This window comes from Chenopodium album, chromosome 11 (genome assembly GCF_948465745.1).
Source record: "Chenopodium album chromosome 11, dcCheAlbu1.1, whole genome shotgun sequence".
Lineage (NCBI taxonomy): Eukaryota > Viridiplantae > Streptophyta > Magnoliopsida > Caryophyllales > Amaranthaceae > Chenopodium > Chenopodium album.
Window position 1 is genome coordinate 57347424 of NC_137844.1, and position 25889 is coordinate 57373312.

General features: G+C 33.4%; 1 protein-coding gene across 1 annotated transcript; it reads left to right on the plus strand.

Annotated features, from left to right (window-relative positions):
- The first annotated feature begins 711 nt into the window (after positions 1-711).
- Positions 712-4568, plus strand: LOC145567885 (disease resistance protein RGA2-like). Its single transcript, XM_081627304.1, has one exon. It carries the CDS (start codon positions 712-714, stop codon positions 4336-4338), a length of 3627 nt encoding a protein of 1208 aa, XP_081483430.1. The 3' UTR covers positions 4339-4568.
- The last annotated feature ends 21321 nt before the right edge of the window (positions 4569-25889 follow it).

Here is a 25889-nt window from a genome sequence, read left to right on the forward strand (position 1 = left end):
GATGGCCTACATTATCATCTTCAAGTCCTTTAACTTTCTTCACAACCATTCAATTGAATCACCAAAATAAAATCTGATAATATTAGCTGGCATAATGTTGTCGTTACATCAACCATTTCACTAAATTAATAGAGATTAATGGAGGGAAAGGAATTGAAGAGAAAATAAAAGAAGGGATGCATCATCCTTGCACTTACATCAACCATTTCACTAACTAAATAAGTAAATAAATCATCTAAGCACCTATTTACAATTGTTGACATTTGAACATGTGTGAGTTTTGAGTTATGTGAGGTTTTAGTATTTGTTGCCGGTTTTCAAAATTAACACGAGTAGTATAAGTATAACTAAGGTATGTATCAAGCAAGCAAAAAAACTAAAATACTTGCATCAAAGCAATTATTTTTATTTAATAACAAAGAAATTATGTAACTACTATCAAAGCAAATGTTTTCATTTATCAAATTATGTAAATATTCTCATTTTACATAGTCCAAAGTATCTTTTCTCAACACATGTGTAAAAAACCAAATGCATTTAAAATAGAGGGTGGGACCTCTTGTCCTAGCATGGACAAGCTTCACTGATTGAGTTCTTACATTATCATCTTCAAGTCCTTTAACTTTCTTCACAACCATTTACTTGAATCATCAAAAATTCTGATAAACTAGACCAAAAGAAAGAGTGAGAGAAAGAAAGAGAGAGAAGCAAATGGCTGAAGCAATAGTGTTTGGCATTGCACAGGAAGTCCTGAAGAATCTGGGATCCAAGGCCCTTGCCGAGATTGCCTCGGCTTGGGGCATCAAGGATCAACTCGAGAAGTTCACGGATACCATCAACACTATCAAAGGGAAGTTGTCGGATGCTGAAGAGAGGCAAGCTGATGATGCTGTTCGTGTTTGGCTTGACAGGCTTACCACTGTTGTCTATGAAGCTGATGACTTGTTCGATGAGTTAGCTACTATGGCTGCACGAAAACAGCTCGTGGGTGGAAATAAGAAGGTGCAAACATTCTTCTCCCACGACAATCAGATAGCCTTTGGCTTCCGTGTTTTCCGAAACATTAAAAAAATCCGGGAAAAGCTTGATGACATTGTCAGTGATGGTACACGGTTCAACTTTGTACCCTGCTCTCATGAGGAAAGGAGAGTAATGAAGAGGCCTATGAGAGATCAAACTTATTCTTTTGTTGATGCTGAGGAAGTTATTGGTAGAGAGGATGATAAGAAAGTCATCTTGGACATGCTGCTTGCTTCTTCTTCCACTGATGACGAGCACGAGCACGAGCACGAGCAGAGGGACAAGTTGCTTCCTGTCATCTCAATTGTGGGAATGGGTGGCATGGGGAAGACCACTTTAGCTCAACTCATATATAACGATCCTCAAGTTAAGGATTCCTTTGAGATGAGATTATGGGTCTGTGTTTCAGAGGACTTTGATATTCAGGATCTCACTAAAAAGATTCTCAGGTCTGCAACCAACACAGAGATACCGGAGTTAGATATGGAGCAGCTACAAGGTCGATATCGTGAAAATTTGGGTGATAAGAAATACTTGCTTGTTCTAGATGACGTGTGGAATGATAATCGTGAGAAATGGCTCAAGTTAAGAGCTTATTTGAAGGTTGGTAGAAAGGGAAGTAAAATCTTGGTAACTACTCGACTAAGTGAGGTGGCCAAAATAATGGGCACTTTTCCTCCTCATGAATTACAAGGTTTATCAGAGGAAAGGTCCTGGGAATTATTTCAAAAGACGGCTTTCAATGAAGAAGCTCAACAAAATCGAGAATTAGTGGAGGTAGGCAAGGAGATTGTTAAGAAGTGTGGGAGACTTCCTTTGGCCATAAGAACTGTAGGCAGTCTACTTTATGGCAAGGACGAAAGAAAGTGGTTGTCAATCAAGGATACGAGTCTTGCAAAAATACCTGAGACTCAAAGTGATATTATGAGCATTCTCAGGCTTAGCTACCATCACCTGTGGTCCCCATTGAAAAATTGTTTTGCTTATTGCTCTTTGTTTCCGAAAGACACTCAATTGAGCAAAGAAATGTTGAAAGATCTCTGGATGGCTGAGGGCTTCATTATTCCAGAAGTCAATGAAAACCAAAGTCTAGATGAAGCTGCAGAGGACTATTTTCAAACTTTGCTGCAAAGGGGCTTTTTCCAAGACATAACAAAAAATGATTGGGGTGCCATTACAGGTTGCAAAATGCACGACTTGATGCATGATCTTGCTCAAGAAGTGGTTGGAGTCAAGTGCAAGCTTGCAAATTTAGCAGAAAGCAAATTTAATCACAAAATCCTCCACTTGTCCTTTACTTATCGTTTGCCCTCCTTGTGGGAAATTCCAACTGGCATGCTAGATTTGAAGCTACTGCGCACGTTTCTTTTGCCGGATCAAATAAGTGAAGAGCAATTAAGTGATGGGTCTCCCTTTAGAGAATCAGTTTGCCAACAGTTAATAAGAAGATTTAGTTGCTTGCGGGTGTTGGATCTACATGACCTCAACCTTAAGAGTTTGCCCACTTCAATAGGTAATCTGATTCACCTGAGATTCCTTAATATATCTACAACAGATATTGAAGAACTCCCTGATTCAATCACAGATCTTCAGAATCTGCAAACACTAAATCTAAGTTGGTGTTCACATCTTAGAACTCTACCAGAAAATATTAGAAAACTTGCTAATTTGAGGTGCCTTGATGTTAGGTATTGTGACAATTTAAATCACATGCCATCAGGGCTAGCAGGATTGACTTCGCTGAATAGGCTGCCTTATTTTAGAGTTATTGCAGATTTAAGGAACAAGCCCAACAATTGTGCTAAATTGAGTGATCTAAAGGAACTCAATAACTTGAGAGGTGACCTGTGGATAAAGATTTACAGAGATTTTGAAAAGAACCCGCTAGAAGAAGCATTGGAAGCAAACTTGACCAACAAACAGGGGCTGACCGATTTGTATATAGGTTTTTTCAAAGCTGACTGTGTTGACAATGTTTGTAACCATGATGAAGCTGTGCTGGAGGGCCTCAAACCGCATTTTAATTTAAGGAAACTGGGTATTGAACGCTATCATGGACAGAAGCTCCCAAGTTGGGCAAGGAGGGGTGATTTGTGTAGTAATCTTCCAAATTTGGTTGTAATTAAATTTCACAATTGTAAATGTCAACAAGTCCCTGTCTTTAGCCAACTTCGTGTCTTGAAGCATCTTCGTATTTATTCCATGGAAAATGTGGAATATATGGAGGATGGTGTATGTGACAATTCCTCGCCATCATCAAAATCGCAAGGGATGCAAACTCTATTCTTCCCATCTCTTGAAGTACTTGAGTTATCTTTTATGGATAAACTAAAAGGATGGTGGAAAGGAGTAGAAGCAATTGAGAGTACAAATGATTCAGAAAGTACATCGTCATCTGAAATAGTTGGGGCAGGCCGACAATATGATGATCATCATCTATTATCTATGCAATTTTGTAATCTCTTAAAATTACATATAGAAAATTGTCCAAAGTTGAAATTCCTGCCAAATTGTCCAAAAGTGGAGGTTTTGACATCACTAACAGGCACCAATGAGAGGCTCTCAGTATTGAAGATGGCAACAACTATATCAACAACAACAGCATCTTGTTCTGTTTCGGGAAGGGCTGAATTGAAGTTGAAGGAGCTGACAATGGATAATGTGGAAGACCAACTTATGTCCCTCCCTAAACAATGTCTGCACCAGCTTTCTTCGCTCACTGTCCAATCTGATAACAAGCTAGTGAGCACTAAAAGTCTAGGAGAAGCGTTTGCAACTCTATCTTATTCCCTCCGACGTTTGGAGTTCTCATATTGTAATAAGTTGAGAAGCATATCTCAAGGCCTGGAACATCTGACTAAATTGGAGAAGTTGGAATTTTCGTTTTGTTATTGGTTAGAGCTTGATGTATCAGTAAATGAACAGCCAACGACAAGTGGAGAGGAAGATGAAATGATGCCATGGAAAGCCTTCAAAACTAATCTTCGCTCTTTGGTATTTTATAAACTTCCTAAAATGGTGGGTCTGCCGAGTGGTCTTCAACATTTGACGAACCTTCGTTATCTGCAACTAGATACTAATTCAGAATTGAGGGAAATACCAGAATGGATAAGTTGTTTGTCCTCTCTTGAAGATCTGGAATTAGTGAATTGTCCCAAATTGATATGTCTACCAGAATCCCTTTGCAAACTCACCTCTCTAATAAAACTCAATGTCCAAAGATGTGGAGGATTGACAGAAAGATGTCGACGCCCAAATGGTCTCGACTGCCCCAAGTTTCAACATGTCCCTCTTGTTATTGTTAAAGACAACTGGTAGACTATTTTTTTTCAATAATTTTTTAATTTTGTATGATACAAAGTACTAACAACTTGTTTGTTTAGAGGAATAGGAGAGGATGGATAAGGATAAAAAAGAAGGGATTTAACTAGTCATTTGTTTGTTTAGAGGAATAGTGTCCATAGTGATGAGGAGGGGGTTGGGATGATGAAATTTTTATGGTACACCCGAATGCACATTGTGCACCTAATATATTTTTCCATTACATACATTTTCAAAAAACGCGAGCATAATATGTTCTTTGAGTTTGTTCATTATGTTCACTATTGTAATTTAGGTTTTTCCATTTGGTACCCAATTTTTATTTTTATTTCACATAGTACCATTGTAAATTTGACTTATTCTTTACTAACCTACGGTGTAGTGTGATAACTAATCAGCAAAATCAGGTAGGTCAGTACTCAGTAGCCATAGACTCCATTCCATGATTTAAAGTAGTATACTCCCTTTTCAAGACTTCCATGATGGAATGATCAGTACTCGTCTCACCCACCATAATATACATAATCACCTTGAAAAAAATCTTCCACTCTCAGTTGAGAACTCGATCGATAGGTCTCGACATGCCAGACCATCCATCACTACAGTGAGCTGATTCTAATTTCTTCAATGTTCTCGAGGTAAATGGTCAGTGCCTCTTGGCCACTTAGGGCAGCCATGGTTAACGTTTGAAGTTGTGCTCCTCCAGAGAGATGCCATGAAATGCCTTTTTATCTGATTCTGATTTCTTCAATGTCTTGTGCTTGTGATTATGAAACAAGGTTTTCCATGTCCAATTTCACCATTACTTTGCTTTATAACAACCAAATTTGGTATGGTGGTCATGGACTATCCTCTCTGTAAAGAGGGTACTATCATAACCATCTAAGACTTTGATATGGTCCATTTAATCTCATGAATAGTTAATTTCATTACCACCATTAATCCATTATTATGAAGGAAAGCAAATCACATTTCATGATCATCGCCAATTGGTGAGCACTGATTCTCAATAATAATCTATGTAGCCAGTTTTATCCAATTATCCAACAACAATTGAACAAAAAGCTATGATTTATGTAGTAAAAATCTGAAAATAATATGCAATAAAACAAAATAATTATACAAATTGTGCATTTTTCTAACAAAGAGTAACTGAGTAGCATAAGTAAAAGCCCCACGAAGAAGGGATCTAACATTAAAGGGTTGTGCAATACATTAACAACCAAATTTGATTGAATTATCAAACAAATCACATAATTTTAGGGATATATGTGATTCAATTATCAAATTAGGCTCATAAGTTTCTTTTCTAGCAACATAATCGCTGGTTATGATCTTCATAACCTTAGAATTTAGAACCAATAGTTCCGAATTTCGAACCCTACAATTGCTGCACTGACAATTAAATTAATAACCCTAGATTGTGAAATTGATATGATGAAAACTAGAAGAAACAACAACTTACCTAATAGAGAACGTCAAGCGCAATGTTGAGTGCGCTTCAATGGAAAACTCAGAGAGGGAGAGGATGAGGCACTAGCCATGGCTATCCGGCTATGTTCAGCCGTTTTTTTTTTTCCTATAGAGCAATTCCCAGTATATACAGTACTTTTTTTTTAAAACTAAATTCCCAGTATATACTACGTATTAGCAGAAATCACTCAATCAGTAAAGTCATCAAAATACCAAGCATAGTTTGGTCAATTGATCAAGTTTGTATCTCACAACCAAGAGGTTGTGGACTAAGAAGTTGTGGGATCAAACCCTATTAGAGACAGTTTGGAGTTGGGGGTACGTATAAAATTGCTTTTTTTTTAGGGAGGATCCTTTTGATTTTGCATCTCTTCTCTAATATCCATTGATGTTTTTGTAGTTTTTTTTAGTGAGAGAAAATGAAATAGAGGAGAGAGAAAGTGAAAAAGAGGAGAGAGAAAGTGAAAAAGAGTTTTGATTTTGGAGGTGACGTTATATTTATTGGGTGAGGATGGGTGTATTAGGTGTGGGTGGGTGTATTGCAGTTTCCGTGTTTTTTAGTTTTAGGACTTTTTTTTATTGGGTTGTGTGTAATTGGGCTTTTGGACTGTGTTGTTACACTTATTTAAGGTGCACCAGACTAATTGGGATTCCCTTACCCTTCCCCCTCGTTTTTAAAGTGTCTAGTCCACTAACCCGAGTTGGGAGGATCTGTGAGAGGTTCCAAACCGATAGGACATTTATCCTTACCAAAAAAAAAAAAAAAGTAAAGTCATCGAAATAATTAACAGGTCTAGGGCAAAAAGAATAGGTATTGAGTATTGACCTAACCCACCCCACTCAATTGTGACCTGCCATTTCCTTGACCCTTTAATAAACTTTGACCCATTGAACATGTTTATTATCCATTAAAGTAGTTTGTACTCCATATAATTACGGAGTATATAGTACGAGTACAACATTTTGATCTATTGTAAATTTGTAATAATGTCTTTTTCGTCCGTTTTTCATTTTGTCGAATATTTTAGACTACTATAACTATAATTGAGTAGTGTAGAACGGACGTAGGTTTTGTTAATTTCTAACAAAAAACAGATACAAGTACTTTATTAATACCTTTGACTTGTTACTAGTTTACAACTAACGCATGTGCTCATTCAATTCTAAACAAAGTGAATGTTACGATGTATCCAATTGTTCGTCTTCGTAATATTTTGTCAAGTAAGAAAAAGTTGACATCATGATATGATTACGAAAACTTTTCCTCGTAATATTGTTGTGGACCCATAATTCATACACAGATGTTATATTGAATATAATAACCCTAATATTAATATAGTAATCTTTATTAAAATTTTGTGATCTTTTTAATATTATTGTAAACCTTAAGTACAATGTTATATTACATGACACCTAATTTTAACGTAATAGACTAATAACCCATATTATAACCCTGCCCTACATGACCCATATTCTTTGCTATAAAGCCAAAATGACTTTGGCTCCGAATCCCTGCTCTACAACATGGCCCTTTCATCAAGGTAATTGTACCATTTACTGTCGGTTTGAAATATGTATTCTTTATTGGAGAAATTGAAGAGTTTGTAAGTTGTGTTGTAGATCAAAGTATGGCAGTGCATGGGAGATCCAAGAAGCGACCACTAGAGCAACATATTCGCTCATCTACTTCAAATGAAAAGGCCAAAAATGCCAATGGCAGTAGTGGAGGCCTGGATGGTGAGGAAATGGGATGAGATGGATCATGAAATACATGGTGCACGTGGGTTCAATCTTTACAAGCCCTTGAAGCTTTGTGGCATGGGAATATGTCAATTTAGTGAACAAATATTAAAGAACACAGTAAAGCAAACATTGCAATGAAGTTGAAGTTGACTTCTTGACCTTTGATATCCTGGCCTTCTAATGAAATATCAAATATATAATCTTTTGCGTCGTGTCCTCTATTTCATCCTTATTACTATTGTTTTGGTTTGTTTGTGAATTCATTTGCATGTGTAAATCATATGTAGATAGCAGCAAAATCAAGCGACTGTTTTAATAATCCTACCCCTATATGGGACTCTCAGTAAATATACAATAACATAACCCAATGGCTCAACAGAGGCCCCTGCTAAGGCAGGATCAAGAGAGGCTTGTGTGTACATTGTCTTGCTTGTCATGGAGTGATTGATTCCAATTAATCCTTGAGTTGAATATTTCCAATTTCTCTGCAAGCTAAGTATTCTCTGACATTACAGGTTGCCTAAATTGAAGTGTATAGTACAGCCAACTCGCATTTTCCCTTATGGTCTTTTAAAATTGACTCCTTATTGGCCGGAGTTGAACGAAGCACATTGTCAAGCTGCGTTGATTCCTTTGATTCGTAAGCACTGTAAGAATATAAAAAGGCTGGACCTCTCTGGACGCATTGGAGATAACAGAGCATATATGCTTGCTTCTGACTTCCCTCAACTTATGCACCTGAGTATCCAGTCGTGTATTCTATCACCAAATGCTTTATCTATAATTTTGCAAGGCCGGCCGGATCTCACTTATCTTGATACTCGACATGCTTTCTGTATTGAGGGATTTCTCCATGGTCCCATAAAAGGGAAGGTGATTGCATGGGATGAGGATGAGGTTCGTCAAAAACCAGTTGGTGTCAAAACATATTTGCATTGTGCTCGAAAATATTGCTCTTATTGAGCTCCACTCTACTCACCGGACATTTCTCGCAAAGATTTATTTCATTTTGATACGATGTAGGAAGTCTTGTTGAGGTCAACTTATTGTTTTTAACTACTTAGTAGTGTTCCAGACAACTTTTTTATTTTAAATTTTTATATATGTAGTTGTTTAACATAATCAATATTCAAACTCGTACACCAATAAGTTTTATTGGTGAAGTTTGTTTTTTTTTTTTTTTTTTTTTTTTTTTTTTTTTTTTTTTTTTAATGATAGATTTATTGGTGGAGTTTAGTTTTGTGTAAGAATTTGAAAAGAAAGTATATAATTTTGGTAAACTATAATTTTGAGCAACCATCAAACTAAGCTTCAATTGAACTTTGATAAACTAGATTTCGAACTGTTTACAAGTCACGTTGTTGTTCATTCCTACCCCTCCATTTCTATGTATGTACTTCTTAAGCTTATGCAAGCAAGATAAAAGTTGTTTTATAAGTTCATATTAAAAGCTTTAAAAGTGACAAATTATATTGCATGCATAAATTGACAAAAAATAAAGCACTAAACTATCGATATGATTATTGAGTCATCTCTTTGAGAGGCTTAACTGAAGTTCTTTTGGATTTTAGACCTGTACCAAAGTCATGGGCTAAGCTTGTGTGGCTCATAATTAAGTTAAAGGTTGGGCTAAGCTTGTTCACAATGCCATATGCAGTAGACTTGTAGCTTTGCCTTTTGGACCAAATACATGAGTATTAATATAAGTAATATCAATTCGACAAATTAGGGTTTAAAATCAGTAAAAATAAATTTAGTTCAATAAAAAAATAAGTTTGGTTCAACACAAGTAATATCAATTTGACAAATTAGGGTTTTTTGAATAAAAATCAATAACTTTAAAGAATAAATAAAATGGCATATCAAATATGTAAAGTTTGATATCATAAAATAAATGGCATATCAACTTAAACTGGAGAGACTGAAGACTGCCTGGAGGAAAGTTCATCAAAAATAAATTCAGTTCAGTAAAAAGTGGGTGTAGAAAACAAGATTCTAGTTGACATGTTTCTTTTTATCGTGTTTGTTAATTCATTAATCTAATTATGAATACTACGTATATCTAATCACCATATTAATAAATAAATATTAAGAGTATAAAAAAAATGAAAAAAGATATATGTAGTCCTATATAAGAAACTAAAAACGGAAAGAATGGACAATAAATAAACATTTATTACACTGATTTACTCGTAAATTGTCGATAAATTCCCAACCTAATACTAAAAAAGGAAGTATATTAATGCTTATATGCAACCCTTAGGGTTGCATATAGCAGTATCCAAAAAAAATTAATAATTCAAAAATACAAATAGAGAGAATTCTTACAAAATCTCTACATCACTCTCTTTTTTCCCTCTTATTAATAAAATCACAAAAGGTAGCTTAAGTAGTTTTTGTGAATAGTGTTAAGTCAAAGCTATCAACTAATTTGAAACGGAGTAAATATGAAATACGAGCAAGGTTTTATGTATACAAAAATGATTATTTCATACAGGTAACATGGATCTTCTCGACCTGCTTAGTACAACCAAAAACAGACACCAACTAAGATGTATGCCTCATTATACTGAAAGTATGAAAGTTCCAAAACTTCATGATTCACAGCTAGAGATTCCTGTACTTCAATGTTTGTGATGATCAAATTAATATGTGTAACAGATATGAAGTATGTAACATACGTGCATACCTAGGGTAAACTGATTGAAATTCTAACCACCCAAACTTAGGAAATAGATGTTCTTATGAGAAAGGGTTTATCAAATTAAGAAGAAGAAAAAAAGTTAAAAGTTTGCATAAAGATATTTTCAAACAAAATATTTAAGTTTCAAATTGATAAAAGATAGATTATTTATCAATTACTTTATAAGTTTAAGAGGTTTTTTCACACTAAGGTGAAAATTTCTTAGATTTTGTGAAAGATAATAAGTACGACCAAATATCATATTAATCATGTGATTGTTGAATGAGGACTACTACTAATGTTTGTCCAATACAAAAAAAAAAAGTTGGGTTTTGATAAGAGACAGCTAGTTTTCCATAGTCCTTATATTATAATTATGTCAATTAGCGTGCAATAATAAGCATAGTTTTTGTATTTTTGTTTTCTTTGTAACTTATCTTTCTCTTGTCTTTTGTCCTATATAATGACAACACTATAAATAGATAGCAAGAACTGTCTTTATTTATTCAACTGTGGCAGCATTTTTTGCTTAAATGGAAACGTCATGACCTTATGGGCTAATGTCTGTCATTATATTGCCCATTATTTTATTTTTTTCCTTTTTTTTTTTCGGGTTGATAAATGGTTTTTTTTTTTTTAGGGAATTTTGACTTTTACCACCTTCAAAATACGACTTAATTGATTTTACCACCTCTATAAAAAAAAAAAGATTTATTTTACCACCACATAAAAAAATAAAAGTTGGTTTTTACCACCAATCACCTTCAACTAACGGATTCCATCCATAAATCCGTTAGTGGGGCCTACCTTGTACACGTGTCAGCATATTATTTGTTAAAAAAAAAAGAAAAATTAAAAAAAAAACAAAAAAACCTAAAACTACCCTAGCCACCACCACAGCGCCACCCCCGCGCCACCGCCGCCTTCGCCCCAACTCACCACAGCCCTCCCCGAAACCACCACCCGCATCGCACCACCAGCCCCAACCCACCTGAACCCTCCCCCTCCCTTTCCCGCAACCATATCGCCCCCAAAAACCACCAAACCCAAAACCCTCGTCCCCCCTAAACAGCCACGAATCCGGCCTTAAAAGGCCGGTTAAGGCCACTAAGCCCCAAAACCGGCCGATGTCGGCCATTTGTGGCCAGATTCGTGGCCGTTTTGGGGAACGAGGGTTTTGGGTTTCGTTGTTTTTGGGGGCGACAGGGTTGCGCGAAAGGGATGGGGAGGGTTCAGGTGGGTTGGGGTTGGTGGTGCGACGCCGGTGGTGGATTCGGGGAGGGCAATGTTGGGTTGGGTAGAGGGCGGTGGTGGCGCGGTGGTTGACATGGAAGATCGAGGAAGATGAAGAAGAAACGTCAAAAGGGTGGGCCCTACTAACGGGTTCATGGACGGAATCCGTTACTTGGTGGTAAAATCGAATTTTTGAAAATTTTGTTGGTGGTAAAATAAATCTTTTTTTTATGGAGGTGGTAAAATCAATTAAGTCGTTCTTTTGAGGTGGTAAAAGTCAAAATTTCCTTTTTTTTAATTTTTTAATTTTTTATTTTTTTGACAAGAAGAACAAACAACGAAAAGGCAACACAAAAAACAAACTGAAAGGACCAAAAAGGAAACGTCGACGACGAGCTTGAACCGCTAACCAATGCACTGGAGCGACCCACCGACGAGGAAACTTTCGAAGCTCACAAGCTGCAAATTCCTGAAGAGATGACCGAATATCCTGTAGCAGCCATAAGCTAGTGATGTCCCTATCAATTCCATCTCGAAGAGGAGAAAAAAAAGGCAAGCGATCAGTATAGATCATCAAATTCCTAAAGCCACGCCGAGTAGCTGCTCGAAGGGCACAGTGGCACGCCTGCAACTTAGAATGGAGCGGCAAACTCGAAAGAAAAGCCCTAGAACTTCCACCCCGAATCTGGGACGAATCAGTATAACGAAAAATCTAGCCAACCCCGGCAGTACAATCCTGGACCTTACAAGCGCCGTCAAACACAAGGCACGCATCATAAGGAGATGAAACGGAGCCACGAAGGCAGCATGAAACAATTCCCTCTCTTGACCTAGAGAAGGGAAGGCGAACAGAAGAACGAATAAAGGTTCGAAACTCTTGAGCCGAGCGACTCCTAGAAATCCAATCCTGCATAATGTGTAAGAATAGTGCCGGAGATAAAACAGTCTGCCCAAATATCAATGAAAGGTTTGTCCTGTTGAAGAGGAAGCGAGGATCCGTTTGGAGTAGAAGCCCAAATATCACAGACAAAGGAACAGTCACGAAACAAATAATCCAACGTCTCCGGTTCCCTGTAACAAAAAACACAATGCAAGTTTGATCCACTGGAATTCCCCTAGTCTGTAGAACTCCAGAAAGAGGCAGGACGTTGTTGAGCAACTTCCAAGCAAAACAATGTAATTTTGGAAGAATGGGCAAACTCCAAAAGTATTTCCACCAAGACTCTGGGAAAGGAGACGCCTCACCAGGACTAACAGGATGATTGAACAACATAGCATAAGCGGATTTGCTTGAAAAATTACCATCCCGTGAAAATTAGTATACGAAATCATCCATTGGCCTGCTAGGACGTTTCAGAGCCAGGATAAGAATAGCAGTAGACGACTCGAACAGTCTATGAACCACAGTTGAGTCCCAGGCGTAGGTACGCGAATTAATGATAGAAGAAACATGAGACGGGAATTCCGTCCCACCAGAATCCCTGCGAAAAACCGGAGGCTCCCTAGGAAGCCGTGAATCCTTAAGAATACGAACTTGAGAACCCAAGCCCACCTTCCAAGAAATACCACCAGCTAAAACTGACATGCCCAATGCTTGGCTACGGCAACCCCAAAATGAACGAGGAATGTTCCGAGTGTGGAAGAGGTTTAGGGAAAGGTATTTGGCTTTAAGTAACCTAGAAACTAAGAGCTGAGGGTGATGATGAATATGCCAACACTAACGGGCCAAAAGAACAAAATTGAAGCTACTGAGCTCACGAATTTCGAGGCCTCCCAACCTCTTTGGCAAATGCAAGAATGATTTCGATCGAAGTGCCAAACCCCGAGATTGGGAGTCAGATTTCCACCAAAACCGAGCCAGAATATTGTCCACCTTAGAGCAGATCGAAGAAGGAACTTTAAACATCGAGAGAATATGGTTGAAGGAAGAAATCAACACTGTCGCGAAATGTTAAAATCTACTCGTATCAAAAGTCAAAACTACGAGTAATGAGGTTTTTGCCTAGTGGAAAAATCCGAGGGCTATCACGTGTTGGGATCCCTCTTCCCTATAACTTGTACTCGTAATTTATAATGCCTTCCTTACTCATTTGAGAAATTATTATAGAAATTTAAGGTTGTACTTCTTTGTATGTATAGCATATGTAGAGTTTGATGCAGTGGACGGAATAGTTACAAGCACTAATAATGTGAAATTAATTGTGTAGTGGAATAGAAAATTTTCCTCTAATTTCTTTTCATTATTTGATGGATTAATTGTAAACCACAAATTAACAAGGTTTGTTCTTGTATATTTGATTTGATCACAAGTTATAATAACTTATTTTTTTTTTATCTTAATTATACTAAGAAACAATCATTTATATTGAGGTTATCAGTCAATCTTGTAATAAGATCAAATTTATGTGTATCGACGAATGTAAAATGCAAAAGATTTCGATTTTTTAAATAAATGAAAAATTCCTAATTTATTTTACATCCACTCGATCACCTATAAAATTTTCTTAAATTACGATGATCAAGGTCGATTGTTGGTACACAAATACACAATGATTGTCGGATATACAATCAGTGGCGGATCCAGGAATTTGAAGTAGGGGTGGCACTAGAAACTACCAAATAAAAAAATTCCTAATAACTTGAGCCTCAAACTATTTTTAAGCTAATGATTACACATGTAGTTAGCTAGCATAGATCAAATTAATTTTTTTAACACAATGTATTGTGTTATCATTCAAAAGTAACTATAAAATCTAAAATACGATCAATTTCCCAGGCCCATGACTCCATGAGGTTTTTACAAATAAATTATATACTCCATACTAGTTACAAAGTATCAAATACTCAATATGATAATCAAATCAATAAATAATAGTCAAAGTAATATAGAGTAAATAGTAATATTTATCAAAATACTCATGTTAATTATGAAATATTTGAAGTCATTTTAATATATACGTAAATGTCAAGAATGGAAGGGAAAAAAGCATCGATAGTTAAAAAAAAGTAAAACAAAGATATATACGTAAATGTCAAGAAGCTAAGGCATGGAAGGGAAAAAAATCATTGATAATTTAAAAATGAAAACAAATACTAAAGGCACAAAGGGAAAAATAATGTCAAAAAGGGAAGAGAAAAAAAAGCATGGATAATTTTTTTAAAAAAATACAAAGACTAAAAAAAACATTGATAAAAAAGAAAAATAAATACTAAACTACAAAAGGGGAAAATGAATGTAAAACATAATTAATTATTTTTTGGAAAAACAAAGACTGAAGGCAAAAAAACAGGGTAAATGAATGCAAAAAAAAAAAAAAAAAGGAAATGATTGGTGAGAGATTCGAACCTTAACCAACCAACACATAGCAATTTATTACACTCCTTTGTTACCATTGCAGCAACTTACCATTCTTGACATAAAATGCAGTGTAAAATATATATACCTTATATTAAAACAGGTTATTTTACACAATTTTTTTTTTTTTTTTTTTTTTTTTGAGGGGGAGGCACATGCCCTCCAGGTTCCAACGTGGGTCCGCCAGTGTATACAATCAATACAAGTACGTTTTGTAAAAAACTTGTGGTCATAGGTTCATCTCATCGTAAGCAATAGTTACTGAAAGTGGAAGGACTTTTTTTTTTTTTTTTACAAAGTGGAAGGGGTGGTGTATGCTAGGGATGATAGTGGATCCGGACCCGATCCGGATTTGTGGATCCAGATCCATTTTGCACGGATCTGGGTTTTCAAATTTTAGACCCGTCGATCCGGGTCTTGCTAAAAAAAATGGATCTGGATCCGGGTCTGACCCCTAAACCCGGACCCAGATCCGTTTACTTGTTTTTTTAATTTTCCTATTAAAAAAAACCAAAAACTTTTTGTTTCTTTATTAAAAATGTTGATGATGTTAGTAGTGATAAAAATTAGTTTCAAAAGATGAATTTTTGATGCTTATATCGGATAAATCATTGTTGTTTTTTCACTTGCTCATTTGTAATATCTATCGTACTTTTTTTCGTTGTTTATAATTTTTATTTTAAAATATAAGTGTATAAGTTGGTTATTTACTTTGTGTTTATAGATTAGTTGTAAACTTTAATTTAGGTTGAACTTATAACCCGACGAAAGTTTGAAATGCATTTTTTGACCCAAACATTACATTTATTGCAAAAAATTAGACAAGATATATTGGACGGATCGAATCTGAATCTGAATCTGAATCCTTGTTACAAAAACGAATCTGGATCTGAATCCATCTGGACCTGGTCCAGATCCGGCCCGTTGCCATCCCTATGTATGCATGACAACATATATTAACTTCTCGAGTAATTTTATAGCATCATGAAGCATACACGTACTACCATGCATCCATCAAAGAGATATTTACATGATGGTGTAATCCTGTGAGACCACATGCATGCATCAAACTCAAGTTAAGTTTTTTTTTTTTTTTTTTTTTTTGAAATAAATCCACAATAGTGCATATTCTATATGAATTATTTTTATAACAAGAAAGAAGCCTCATATTGAGACTAAGGTCCTATTCAGTTCACCTTATTTTTGCTGAACTAAAATTATTTTTGCTGAAATTAATCATTTTTACTGAACTGAAATTATTTTTGCTGAACTGAAATTATTTTTATTGAATCTTTATTATATTTCTTCTTTACATTTACTAAATTTTACTAAATTGAAATTATTTTTACTGAACTAAAATTATTTTTGTTGAACTGAACTTATTTTTACTGAATATTATTTTTTCAAGGTAAAGTAAACAGGGCCTAAGCTTATTTGTAGTTATTGTTATTGTTATCACTGTTGGAATAATTTAAAGTCTTTTGTGTGGACTATGCACTATTGTGGATTTTTCATTTTCTTTCGTTTTGACAATATGTTGTGTAAATGATATACAAGACCTATTGGCAAATATTGTACATTTAACCTCAAATTAAGTTAAATGTTCAATTTAGGGGCACTTAAGGGTGGATATCCCTTCTTGTTATTCATTCTCTCTCACTTTCAGATTGTCTATAATCTCACTAATTGCTACTGGTAATGTAGTTCCTCTTTATCTTTAAAAAATCTTAACAGTACAAGATATAAAAAAAAAGTAAAATATAACAATGTGACTAGTATTGAACATCTTGAATTTTATCATGTTTCAACACAAAATATATATATATATATATATATATATATATATATATATATATATATATATATATATATATATATATATATATATATATATATATATATATATATTCACCACAAAAAAATGTCTCTTGCTTATTCATAATTACCAAAATTGTTAGGAAGATTCTTCCGAAAAAACAAAAAAAAAAAAATGTTGGGAGTATCAAATTAGTGAAATATATTGGTGCATTAGAGAAGCTAATCATGGTAATGAAAGAACGATTGTTAAAATGCAACTTGACAGTAATCCTCTAATGTTGGCGAAAAGTCAAACAAGACCGAAAAACAAGGTAGGAAGAGGAGAATAGAATCAATGACAAAAGATAAGGCAAGATGATGAGTGAGAAAATCACCATTTGTCACCCAAAAAAGCAACATTTTATAACTTTACCTAATTATAATCATATTTCATGACGTATATTATATTTTTCAAATATTCTATTATAATTATATGATATGATGATCGAGTTGATAGATGATGCTAATAAATCCAAACTCTAGTGTTGCCCACCATTTATTTCTCATTACACTCTTTTGCTAATCATATCCAACTTAGGTCTGTTCTCTTACGTTGAAATTCAGTTCAGTTCAGCTGAGTTCAGTTCAGTTCAGTTCAGCTCAATTCAGTTCAGTTCAGTTCAGTTCAGCTCCTAATTTCCTTCTCTTATAAAATATTCAGTTCAGCTGAGTTCAGTTCAGTTCAGTTCAGCTGAGTTCAGTTCAGTTCAGTTCAGCTGAGTTCAGTCAATGAGAACAGGCCCTTAATTACCCTCTTAACAGTCTTAAGCAGGATCTTGTGTTGGATTTGATGATTTAATTATGATCATGCATCATATACAATCTTCATAAGCATGCAAAAGATCTTAGGTAGTATCAAGTTTATAATCCACTGTACTATGACTACATGAAGCTTGCATAATTAGTTTATATTATCATTATTAATTATAATGACTAATTAATTAAAAAGATTGATCTTACCCCCATATGATAATGATATATAGCAATATTCTCAATGTTTATAACATGTGTGGTCCTTAAGCGAATAGCTTATTGCACTAGTAGATTCGCATACATAATAATAGGCATTAAGAATTAATTAAGCCTCAATTTTTAAACTGAGAGTATGTTACATTCATCACCCGATTTTCACTTATCTTAATTTATCTAATTTTAACTTATTAAATCTTATTAGAATTATTTTTAATCGTAATTTAAACATAAATAGCCCGATGATTCTACTGTGTTATTTTTTTTAAAAAAGACACCATAACATGTTGACGTGGCATGTTATGATTATACTATACATGTATGTATTATTGTAAATACGTGTAGTAGTTTTTTTACAGAATACAAAATTACTGTATTTAATTTTTTTTTTTTTTTTTTTATAATTATTTTCGAATCTCCTTGAACGCACCTTCATGGTCTTCAATTGGAGCACAATTCAAAGTCGTTGAAGCAATTGGAGGCCGAAATTGTTGTAATTGGGTATTGAATTGCTGTAATTGATGGTGGATTGGAGGTTTTAATTGTCGCAATTACTGCTGCGTTTTGGTGTTGTTGATGAAGCTTGTATTGAAGGTGGTGGTTATTGCTGCGATTGGAGGCCGGGATTGTTGTCATTGGGTAGCCAATTGCTGTAATTGATGGTGAAATGGAGGTTCTAATTGTCGCAATTGCTGTTGCGTTTTGGTGTTGTTGGTGAAAGTAATGCCTGAGTCGCAGCATCAAGGCCTGACCCAAATTGAGCAAAGGCGGCCACTTCGCAACATTGTGCCAATTCCAGTTTTAGACTCCCGCAGACTAAGCGTGGAGTGAAGGTAGCAACTGGTGGCTGATGTGCTATCAGACGGTTGGAGGTGGTTGTTCTGCTGCTAGGTGGTGCAGCGGTGAGTTGCTGGCTGGGTTGCGCCGTTGCGGGCGGCTGGTTATCTGTGGTTTGGGAGTTGATATGATGTTGGTGGCTTGGTGCGGTGAAAAGGCAGGGGCATAAAGGGATTTTCATAATTTATGATTATGTATTTAAAAAAAAATACATGTATTAAAAAGAATACGTAATTTAAATACAATTTTAATACATTATGAATATTAAAAGTAATTCAAAATTAAAATCAAAATACCAAATACGAGTCAATCAAATTTCACCATGTCAACATATTGTGGTGCCTTTTTTAAAGAATGACATTGTAGAATTTTTATAAATAGCCCTTAGAGCCCCTTACTATTAACACTTATCTCCTATCTTAATACACCTTATTGGTTTTTTTCCCCTATTTTATTGAAGTACGAGTATTAAATATCTCACATGAACCGCCTAAGCTAAACTTAAAAGTATGGGTATTTAAGTGTTGTTTGGTTGCAGATAAAAAATGGAGGAATTGGAAATTCCCATGAATTTGAAAATAAGAGGCTTGTTTGGTAGACCATAAAAAGTAAGAATGTAGGAATTGTAAAATCATGGGAATTTCCAATTCCCACAAAACATGAGAATTTAATTACCAAGGTCCCCCTTGGTAATTCAAAATTCCCATAATTTGTAAATACCCATATAACAACCAAACAAGTTAAGTAAATTCCTAGGAAATTTGATGTGGGATTTTAATTCCCATGAAATACAATTGCCCATAAGAAATAAATTCCTTTGTCAACCAAACAAGCGCTTAATATTCTTTGAATCTATGATGTACATGTGCACCTAGCTAGTTCTTGTTGTTAGTATTCTTAATAAAATAAGTTTTACCCAACTTAATTAGAATACCGTACCTTAGATCATCACCTAATTTAAACTCAATCCGAACAATCAATTTATCACCTTTATGTACAACCCAATATGTTGTCTATGGGTTGCTATACACTCGATCTATAACTTACCATGATTAACATCCTCCATGCCACACCATACACAAACAACACAGTACAGAGGAGAATGCAAATTCATTCTGGCTTCCAATTTGGCTACGTGTAGTCTTGTATAGCCAAAAGATAAATATAAAAAAGGTTCACTAAAGAATACTTATTATAGAGGCAGCCACAAAACAAGATAAAAAGTGATACAAGATACGGGAGAAAAGACAAAAGAAACCCATTAGGGTTAGTTATATACATTAAGATTGTGGATTTATGGACTGCCAAGATTTGCTAAAGAAACCCTAATTTATAACCAAAAACAATCTAAATACGTAGAATCAAATTATGTCGGCCAAATCGATCGAGCTTTAATTTTCATGTGGTTTTATTAGTCATTGATGTGCTAGTTAACAAAGTATGGTTTATAATTAAAACATTAGTACATACACTACTAATCATTTGGTAGTTTGTTACATAATTTGACTATTTAATTCCTTTATCGAGTTGCGAGATCGAGTATCCCTATTAAGTTAGAATTTGATGTAAATTTCTATTTTAATTTATTTTGATTAAACTCAAAAAACTATATGCTTGGTATACTAGAGGAAAAAACAATGTAATAATATTAAAATTAACCAATAACCATCAATATGAAATCTAATGAGGTTTCTATTTTTAATGTGAATAGTGAAAAAGTCAAATAGGTAAAGTAAAAGGCTAAAATTATGAAATCTAATGAGGTTTCTATTTTTTTATGTGAGTAGTGAAAAAGTCAAAATAAGTAAAGTAAAAAGTCAAAATGAGTGAATAGTTTAAAAAGTCAAAATAGATTATTTTAAAAAAAAAGGAGTATATTTTATGTGTATAAGACTATTAGGGAAATTGATTTTGGCACACCCTTAACTAATTTTGGCACACCCTTATGTGAAAAGAGCATAGAAAACTGTGTTATCACATAAAGGTGTACCAAAATCAATTGTGGTGTGCCAAAAATCATTTCCCGACTATAAGGTGTCCAATTGGCGAAGGAGTCCGGTGTAATTCAATGATGGACTTTTCTAGAGATTGTCCTCGTCGGACAGAATAAAATTCACATTAGGTTATTGTCGATGTTGTTATAAGCCTAAAGGCTATTCCAAAAACAGGATGTTGCACCTTTAATTGAACAACCATGGATACAAATTAAAGATCCAATCATTTCCAGCAATCGTGCAACAAAATTTCAAGGACCACAATAAGGTGTAAAAATTGACAAAATACTATATCAAAATAATTCAACTAGGACAACTGGCATTTTCTACATAGTCCAGATATATAGTCTGGTTAAAACCAACCATTATTAATTTTGAAGAATATAATATAAGTGGAATCTGAGTATAGAGATGTAGACATGTGACCAAATAAAAATAAATTATAATGTATGGTAAAAATATGTAAAATAAGAAATATTATTTGACATTTTCTGATTTCTGATCTTGGAAATTCCATTGATAAGATAAGTTGTGTGACACAGAAAAAATACACAAAAATAGTAGATTGATTAACTTTTGACTACAACTTGGCCTAATAATTAGGTTTCAAATTCACCTTTTACTTGATAAGAACAATTGCGTTTCATAGTCATGATCATATATATGTTGTTGTAAACCTTTGGCAACTTTGAAAGGTTATTAGTAAAAATTTGTCTCACTTTTGCTTTCTAATTCCACATTAATCGACAAGTTCATTGTTAGGGATATAATTAGCCTTCTTTCGTTGTATTAGTGGAAGCATAATCGACTATTTTTTATTTATTTATTATTATTATTGATATTATTATATGAACATCCTCATGTCTTTTCCGTGTGATTGGATCTTTGATAAGTTGGTCATCATTATTATTAAGTTATACCAAAGTACATAATAATGTCGTATAATTTCAACGATAATCAATACATACTACGGAGTAATATTTAAACTAATTTTGAATTACTGTTATTATAATTCATGTCTAACACTTAATTTAGTTCTTTAAACCCTCTCTTTCTTACAAAATTGATAAGCTATTTTTGTTGCTTTAATTTCTAATGTCAACACAACTTTAATTATTTATTTTATGCAAACAAACACAACATTATTTAGTATTATTTAATTAATCCGGTGGAGTATTATTCCGTATACAACAATGTAATGATTGAGTAAAAGTTAAAAGAAATTTGTACGTTAGCCTTAGATTAAATGATTTTTAACTATTTAGCTTAAGCCATAAAAATTCAAGCTAAATTTAAGGGTCCTACAAGGCTACAATATTACAATTTCTTCTAAATGACGGAATCTTCTGATAGAGATCCATTAATAATAGTTTATCATGCAAGGGAAAAATGAATTGAGGTAGAAATGAGCTAATGTAAGCTAAATGGACCATTTAATTTGTAAGGGTCCTAAGGGATCAGAAAGCAACATAATATGATTATATATACCATTAGTTTAATTGGAATAATAGGTAGATTTTTTTTTTAAAAAAAAAAAATTAATGTGATCAGGAAAATTAAACATATCATCAATTTTGTTGGTTTTGTAAAATTTGTGAGAATCTAGCTTCCTTTCATTTGTTTAGAACTTTTTGACATATCAAAATCAATTCTTTTTATTGCAACAAAATAATGACAATGCAAAGTGAAAGCAAAACATCAATCTCAGTCATACCTCATCCCAGAAGAATGTAGATGGTTGGAGATATATGTATCGGTTTATCATCTTAAGCTAGAGCAATTAATATTAAATGAGTACGAGTTAATGTATTAAGAAATCATATTAGTAAGCGTACATACTAACATAAGCAAAACCCTATTCTTCTTTCAAGCTACTACTACTCTTATCAAGTAATTTGCGAAACTTATCTATCAAGATCCAACTAATTTAAAACTTGCGGCATTATTATAATTAAACTAATAGAGATTTTGATTACTCGTAAGCCTGTAACTCTGTATTTCAAAAAAGTAACAAAGTAGAATGGCCTGTTCACTTCAGCTTAATTTCAGTTCAGTTTAGTTCAGCTCCTAATTTCCTTCTCTTATATAATATTCATTTTAGCTCAGTTCAGTTCAACTCCAATCAGTTCAGTTCAGTAATGTGAACAGGCCCAAAGTATTTTTTTTTTTTTTTTGAGCCACATACAATGTTCAATTATTAAATGATGAGATTTGATCGTCTCTATATAAAAAACTTCAAGCAGCAAACCCTACCACAATTTACATTGTTACTTGTACAAGTAACTAAGGGCTTGTTCTGTTCAGCTTAATTTCAGTTCAGTTCCAATCAGTTCAGTTCAGTTCAATTCCTAATTTCATTCTCTCATAAACAATTCATTTCTGCTCAGTTCAGTTCATCCCCAATCAATTTAGCCCCAATCAGTTCAGTTCAATTTAGTTGTTTTCAATAAATCGGAATAGGCCTTAAACTACAATACAAAGACCAACCAAAAACTTTGTAATTAAAGAAAAAGAAAAAAAGGTTAAAAATAAAATAGAGATTTAAAACACTTTGAGGCAGTTTGAAAACTTTTCACAAAATTTATCAAAGGAAATCTATACTATATATTAAAAGGCGTTTTGAATCAAGTTAATATGCCACGTGGCACTCTCCATGGCGTTTCGAAACAAGTCTACATGCCACATGGCATCCTTCCTTAACTTTCTTCCATGTTATTACACACTAATAAAAAAAAAATTAGAAACATGATTTATATAAAGATTTGAACCCTTGACCTTAAGGTTAATTAATAAGAGCTTAACCATTGAACTATGTCATAATTTCAGCTTTTAATAATAATAAAAAAAAAAAAAAAAAATCTTAATATGTATCTTTGATACCATTCATAATTATTGTAATACATGAAATAACTCGGGCCGGCCCCCGGAGCATCGTCCGGACCTAAAAACTATTTAAAATATTAGAAAATGGATAGTGTTATATGCAATTCTAATGTTATAAATTAAACTAAAATATAAATACCTTTGTGAATTTTGATGTTATAAAAATAATTCTTGTCGATTGCAATGTTTTAAAGTCTCACAAACCAAATCATTTTTTCAATTCGTTAATTAACTTTATCGAGCTCCATAAAACTAGAACAAGCTTCCAGCAATAAAATTGGATATTGATACACATATATTAGGTCTAATCTATATATTAAAAGAATGTGTTACCAATCAAAATTAATGTTAGTTGGTGATAATGTGGACTGATTAACACTGGATAATTGGAATGTTTTTTCAGGTAGAGTAACAAATGGCAATTGGAGTAACCAATTTTCATTGTTGTTTTCATCGATAGGCCTAACTCCACAAACAACTAATAAAAGGCAGTCTTCCAAATCATAGGCTAAGTAAGATAGCACACAAATTAAATACCAAATCAAAGTTGTCATTATAAATATTGGTCATTTTATACTTTACAATATAGATTATAATAATCATCACGGTTGTATATGTTAATTATGTCACTTAATTCATAATTAACAAATGAAAACCATATTTGGTTAAGATGTGACTGATATTTTGATAGCTAGATATACCCCCATCTAGTAGTAGGGGGGTTAATACTATTGGTTGGGTGGAATAACTTTGGCCCTAAGTGGTATCCGTTGAAGTTTCACTTTCAAAGGTTAATTACCTAAATTTATCTAAACTTAACTTATTAAACATTTCTATTATACAAATACATATATTAGCCCTAATTTGTGTTCTATGTTTAGATTATTTACTCCTTATTGGAGCCGATTAACCCTATTAGTTATAAATTTTTACACGTCTGCTCATTAGCTCTAATTGAATTTTTATACTAAAAAGCATGTTTTCTCATTTCGATATAGTGTAAATTAAATAACTTAATTTCATTTTATAGATAATAATTTACGTTTGCTAGTAAGGTAATTTTACGGATAATAATATTTCATATTATTACACTTTGTAGAACTTTTTATCACACTTTGTAGAACTTTTTTTTTTAAAAAAAAGATAAAATAAAAACAATTATTAGTGACATGATGATCTCAATTTATCATTCAAACAACCTGAACACTGCTTTATATGGAGACTTGTATTATTTTTTCAATTCTTTGACTTATTTGCACAAACACTCATCACCTTCCATTATCACAATTATATAAATGTTCAATCTCAATTAAATTAACTCTTTTTAATTGATAGTGTAATTTTTTAATCAGAAGGAAGATATCTGTAAAAGTGTCTTCCTGTGTCACTTTGAGGCGGAAAATATCATTCAAAAAACATAAAGCACTAAATATATACGTAATGTATACTTCGTACGTCGTAAAACTTAGGGTTATAGTATAAAATGAAATACAGCCTACAAGAGTCCAAAACATTAAAGCATATTGATTTAATAATTCATTAGCAGATAATTTATAAAAAAGACCAAGAAACGACTTTAATTAATAATTATTAACTAATTGTCCTGATCATACTATTTATAGACATATAGTACGTAAGATGTGCTTATCGATCATTATTATATACATACGATTATTCCAAGTATTTTCTTAATAAGCAAATCCTGATATTGCATGAGAATGTACAAGATATATATGTACCTTTATTTATCAGTTTATCACCATACTATAAATTATACGAAGTACAAAGCATGCTCGCGATTATTCTTCAGCTTAGCTACTAATACACGACTCGAAATTATACATGTCCAGGTAATGGGAAGATTACCTATGAGTTATTTTAAGTAGCATGGATATGGTTGCCCAGATTTTTGTGGTCCAAAGTTGGAGGGGAAGAGTTTTAAGCAATGTGCTAAGCTAGCATGGCATGCATTTGTGTTTTAATTGGAAGATCCAATTTTATTTATTTGCTAGTGTCTTACAATGATATATACTAAAGGACCTTTAATTTAATTTTAATTTCAAAAGAATTTAAAAAAAAAAAATTTGTTTGAAAAGACAAAATCTTCTGAAAGCTTCGGCTTATCTCCACTTCACCACTTGTTTAAACCACCTGGCCTCGATCTTTTAATATTGCATCCGCCGCATATTAATGATGATATTAATATCTCTGAGATTATTAGTCCGTATTTTATATTATGTGAGTGTTAAGTATTTTAATTTTTAGACAGGAAAAATTAATACTATCTTACTAATGGTGTAACAAGAAATTCGATCATTATTATATTGTACTCAATTCTAATTTCTTGATTAAGATGATCAGAATAACTTGTGTCCGAAACTATATGTTTATACTTTAATTATAGTTTGTAATTTGAGATTTTTTTTTTTAAAAAATAATGTTTATTATACCATTTACCTATAAACACAATATGCTTGAATCAAGCTACATGCCCGCATCCACCTAATGACATGTTTAGTAA

Coding starts and splice junctions, on each gene's coding strand:
- LOC145567885 (XM_081627304.1), top strand. CDS start 712: ATGGCTGAAGCAATAGTGTTTGGCATTGCACAGGAAGTCCTGAAGAAT.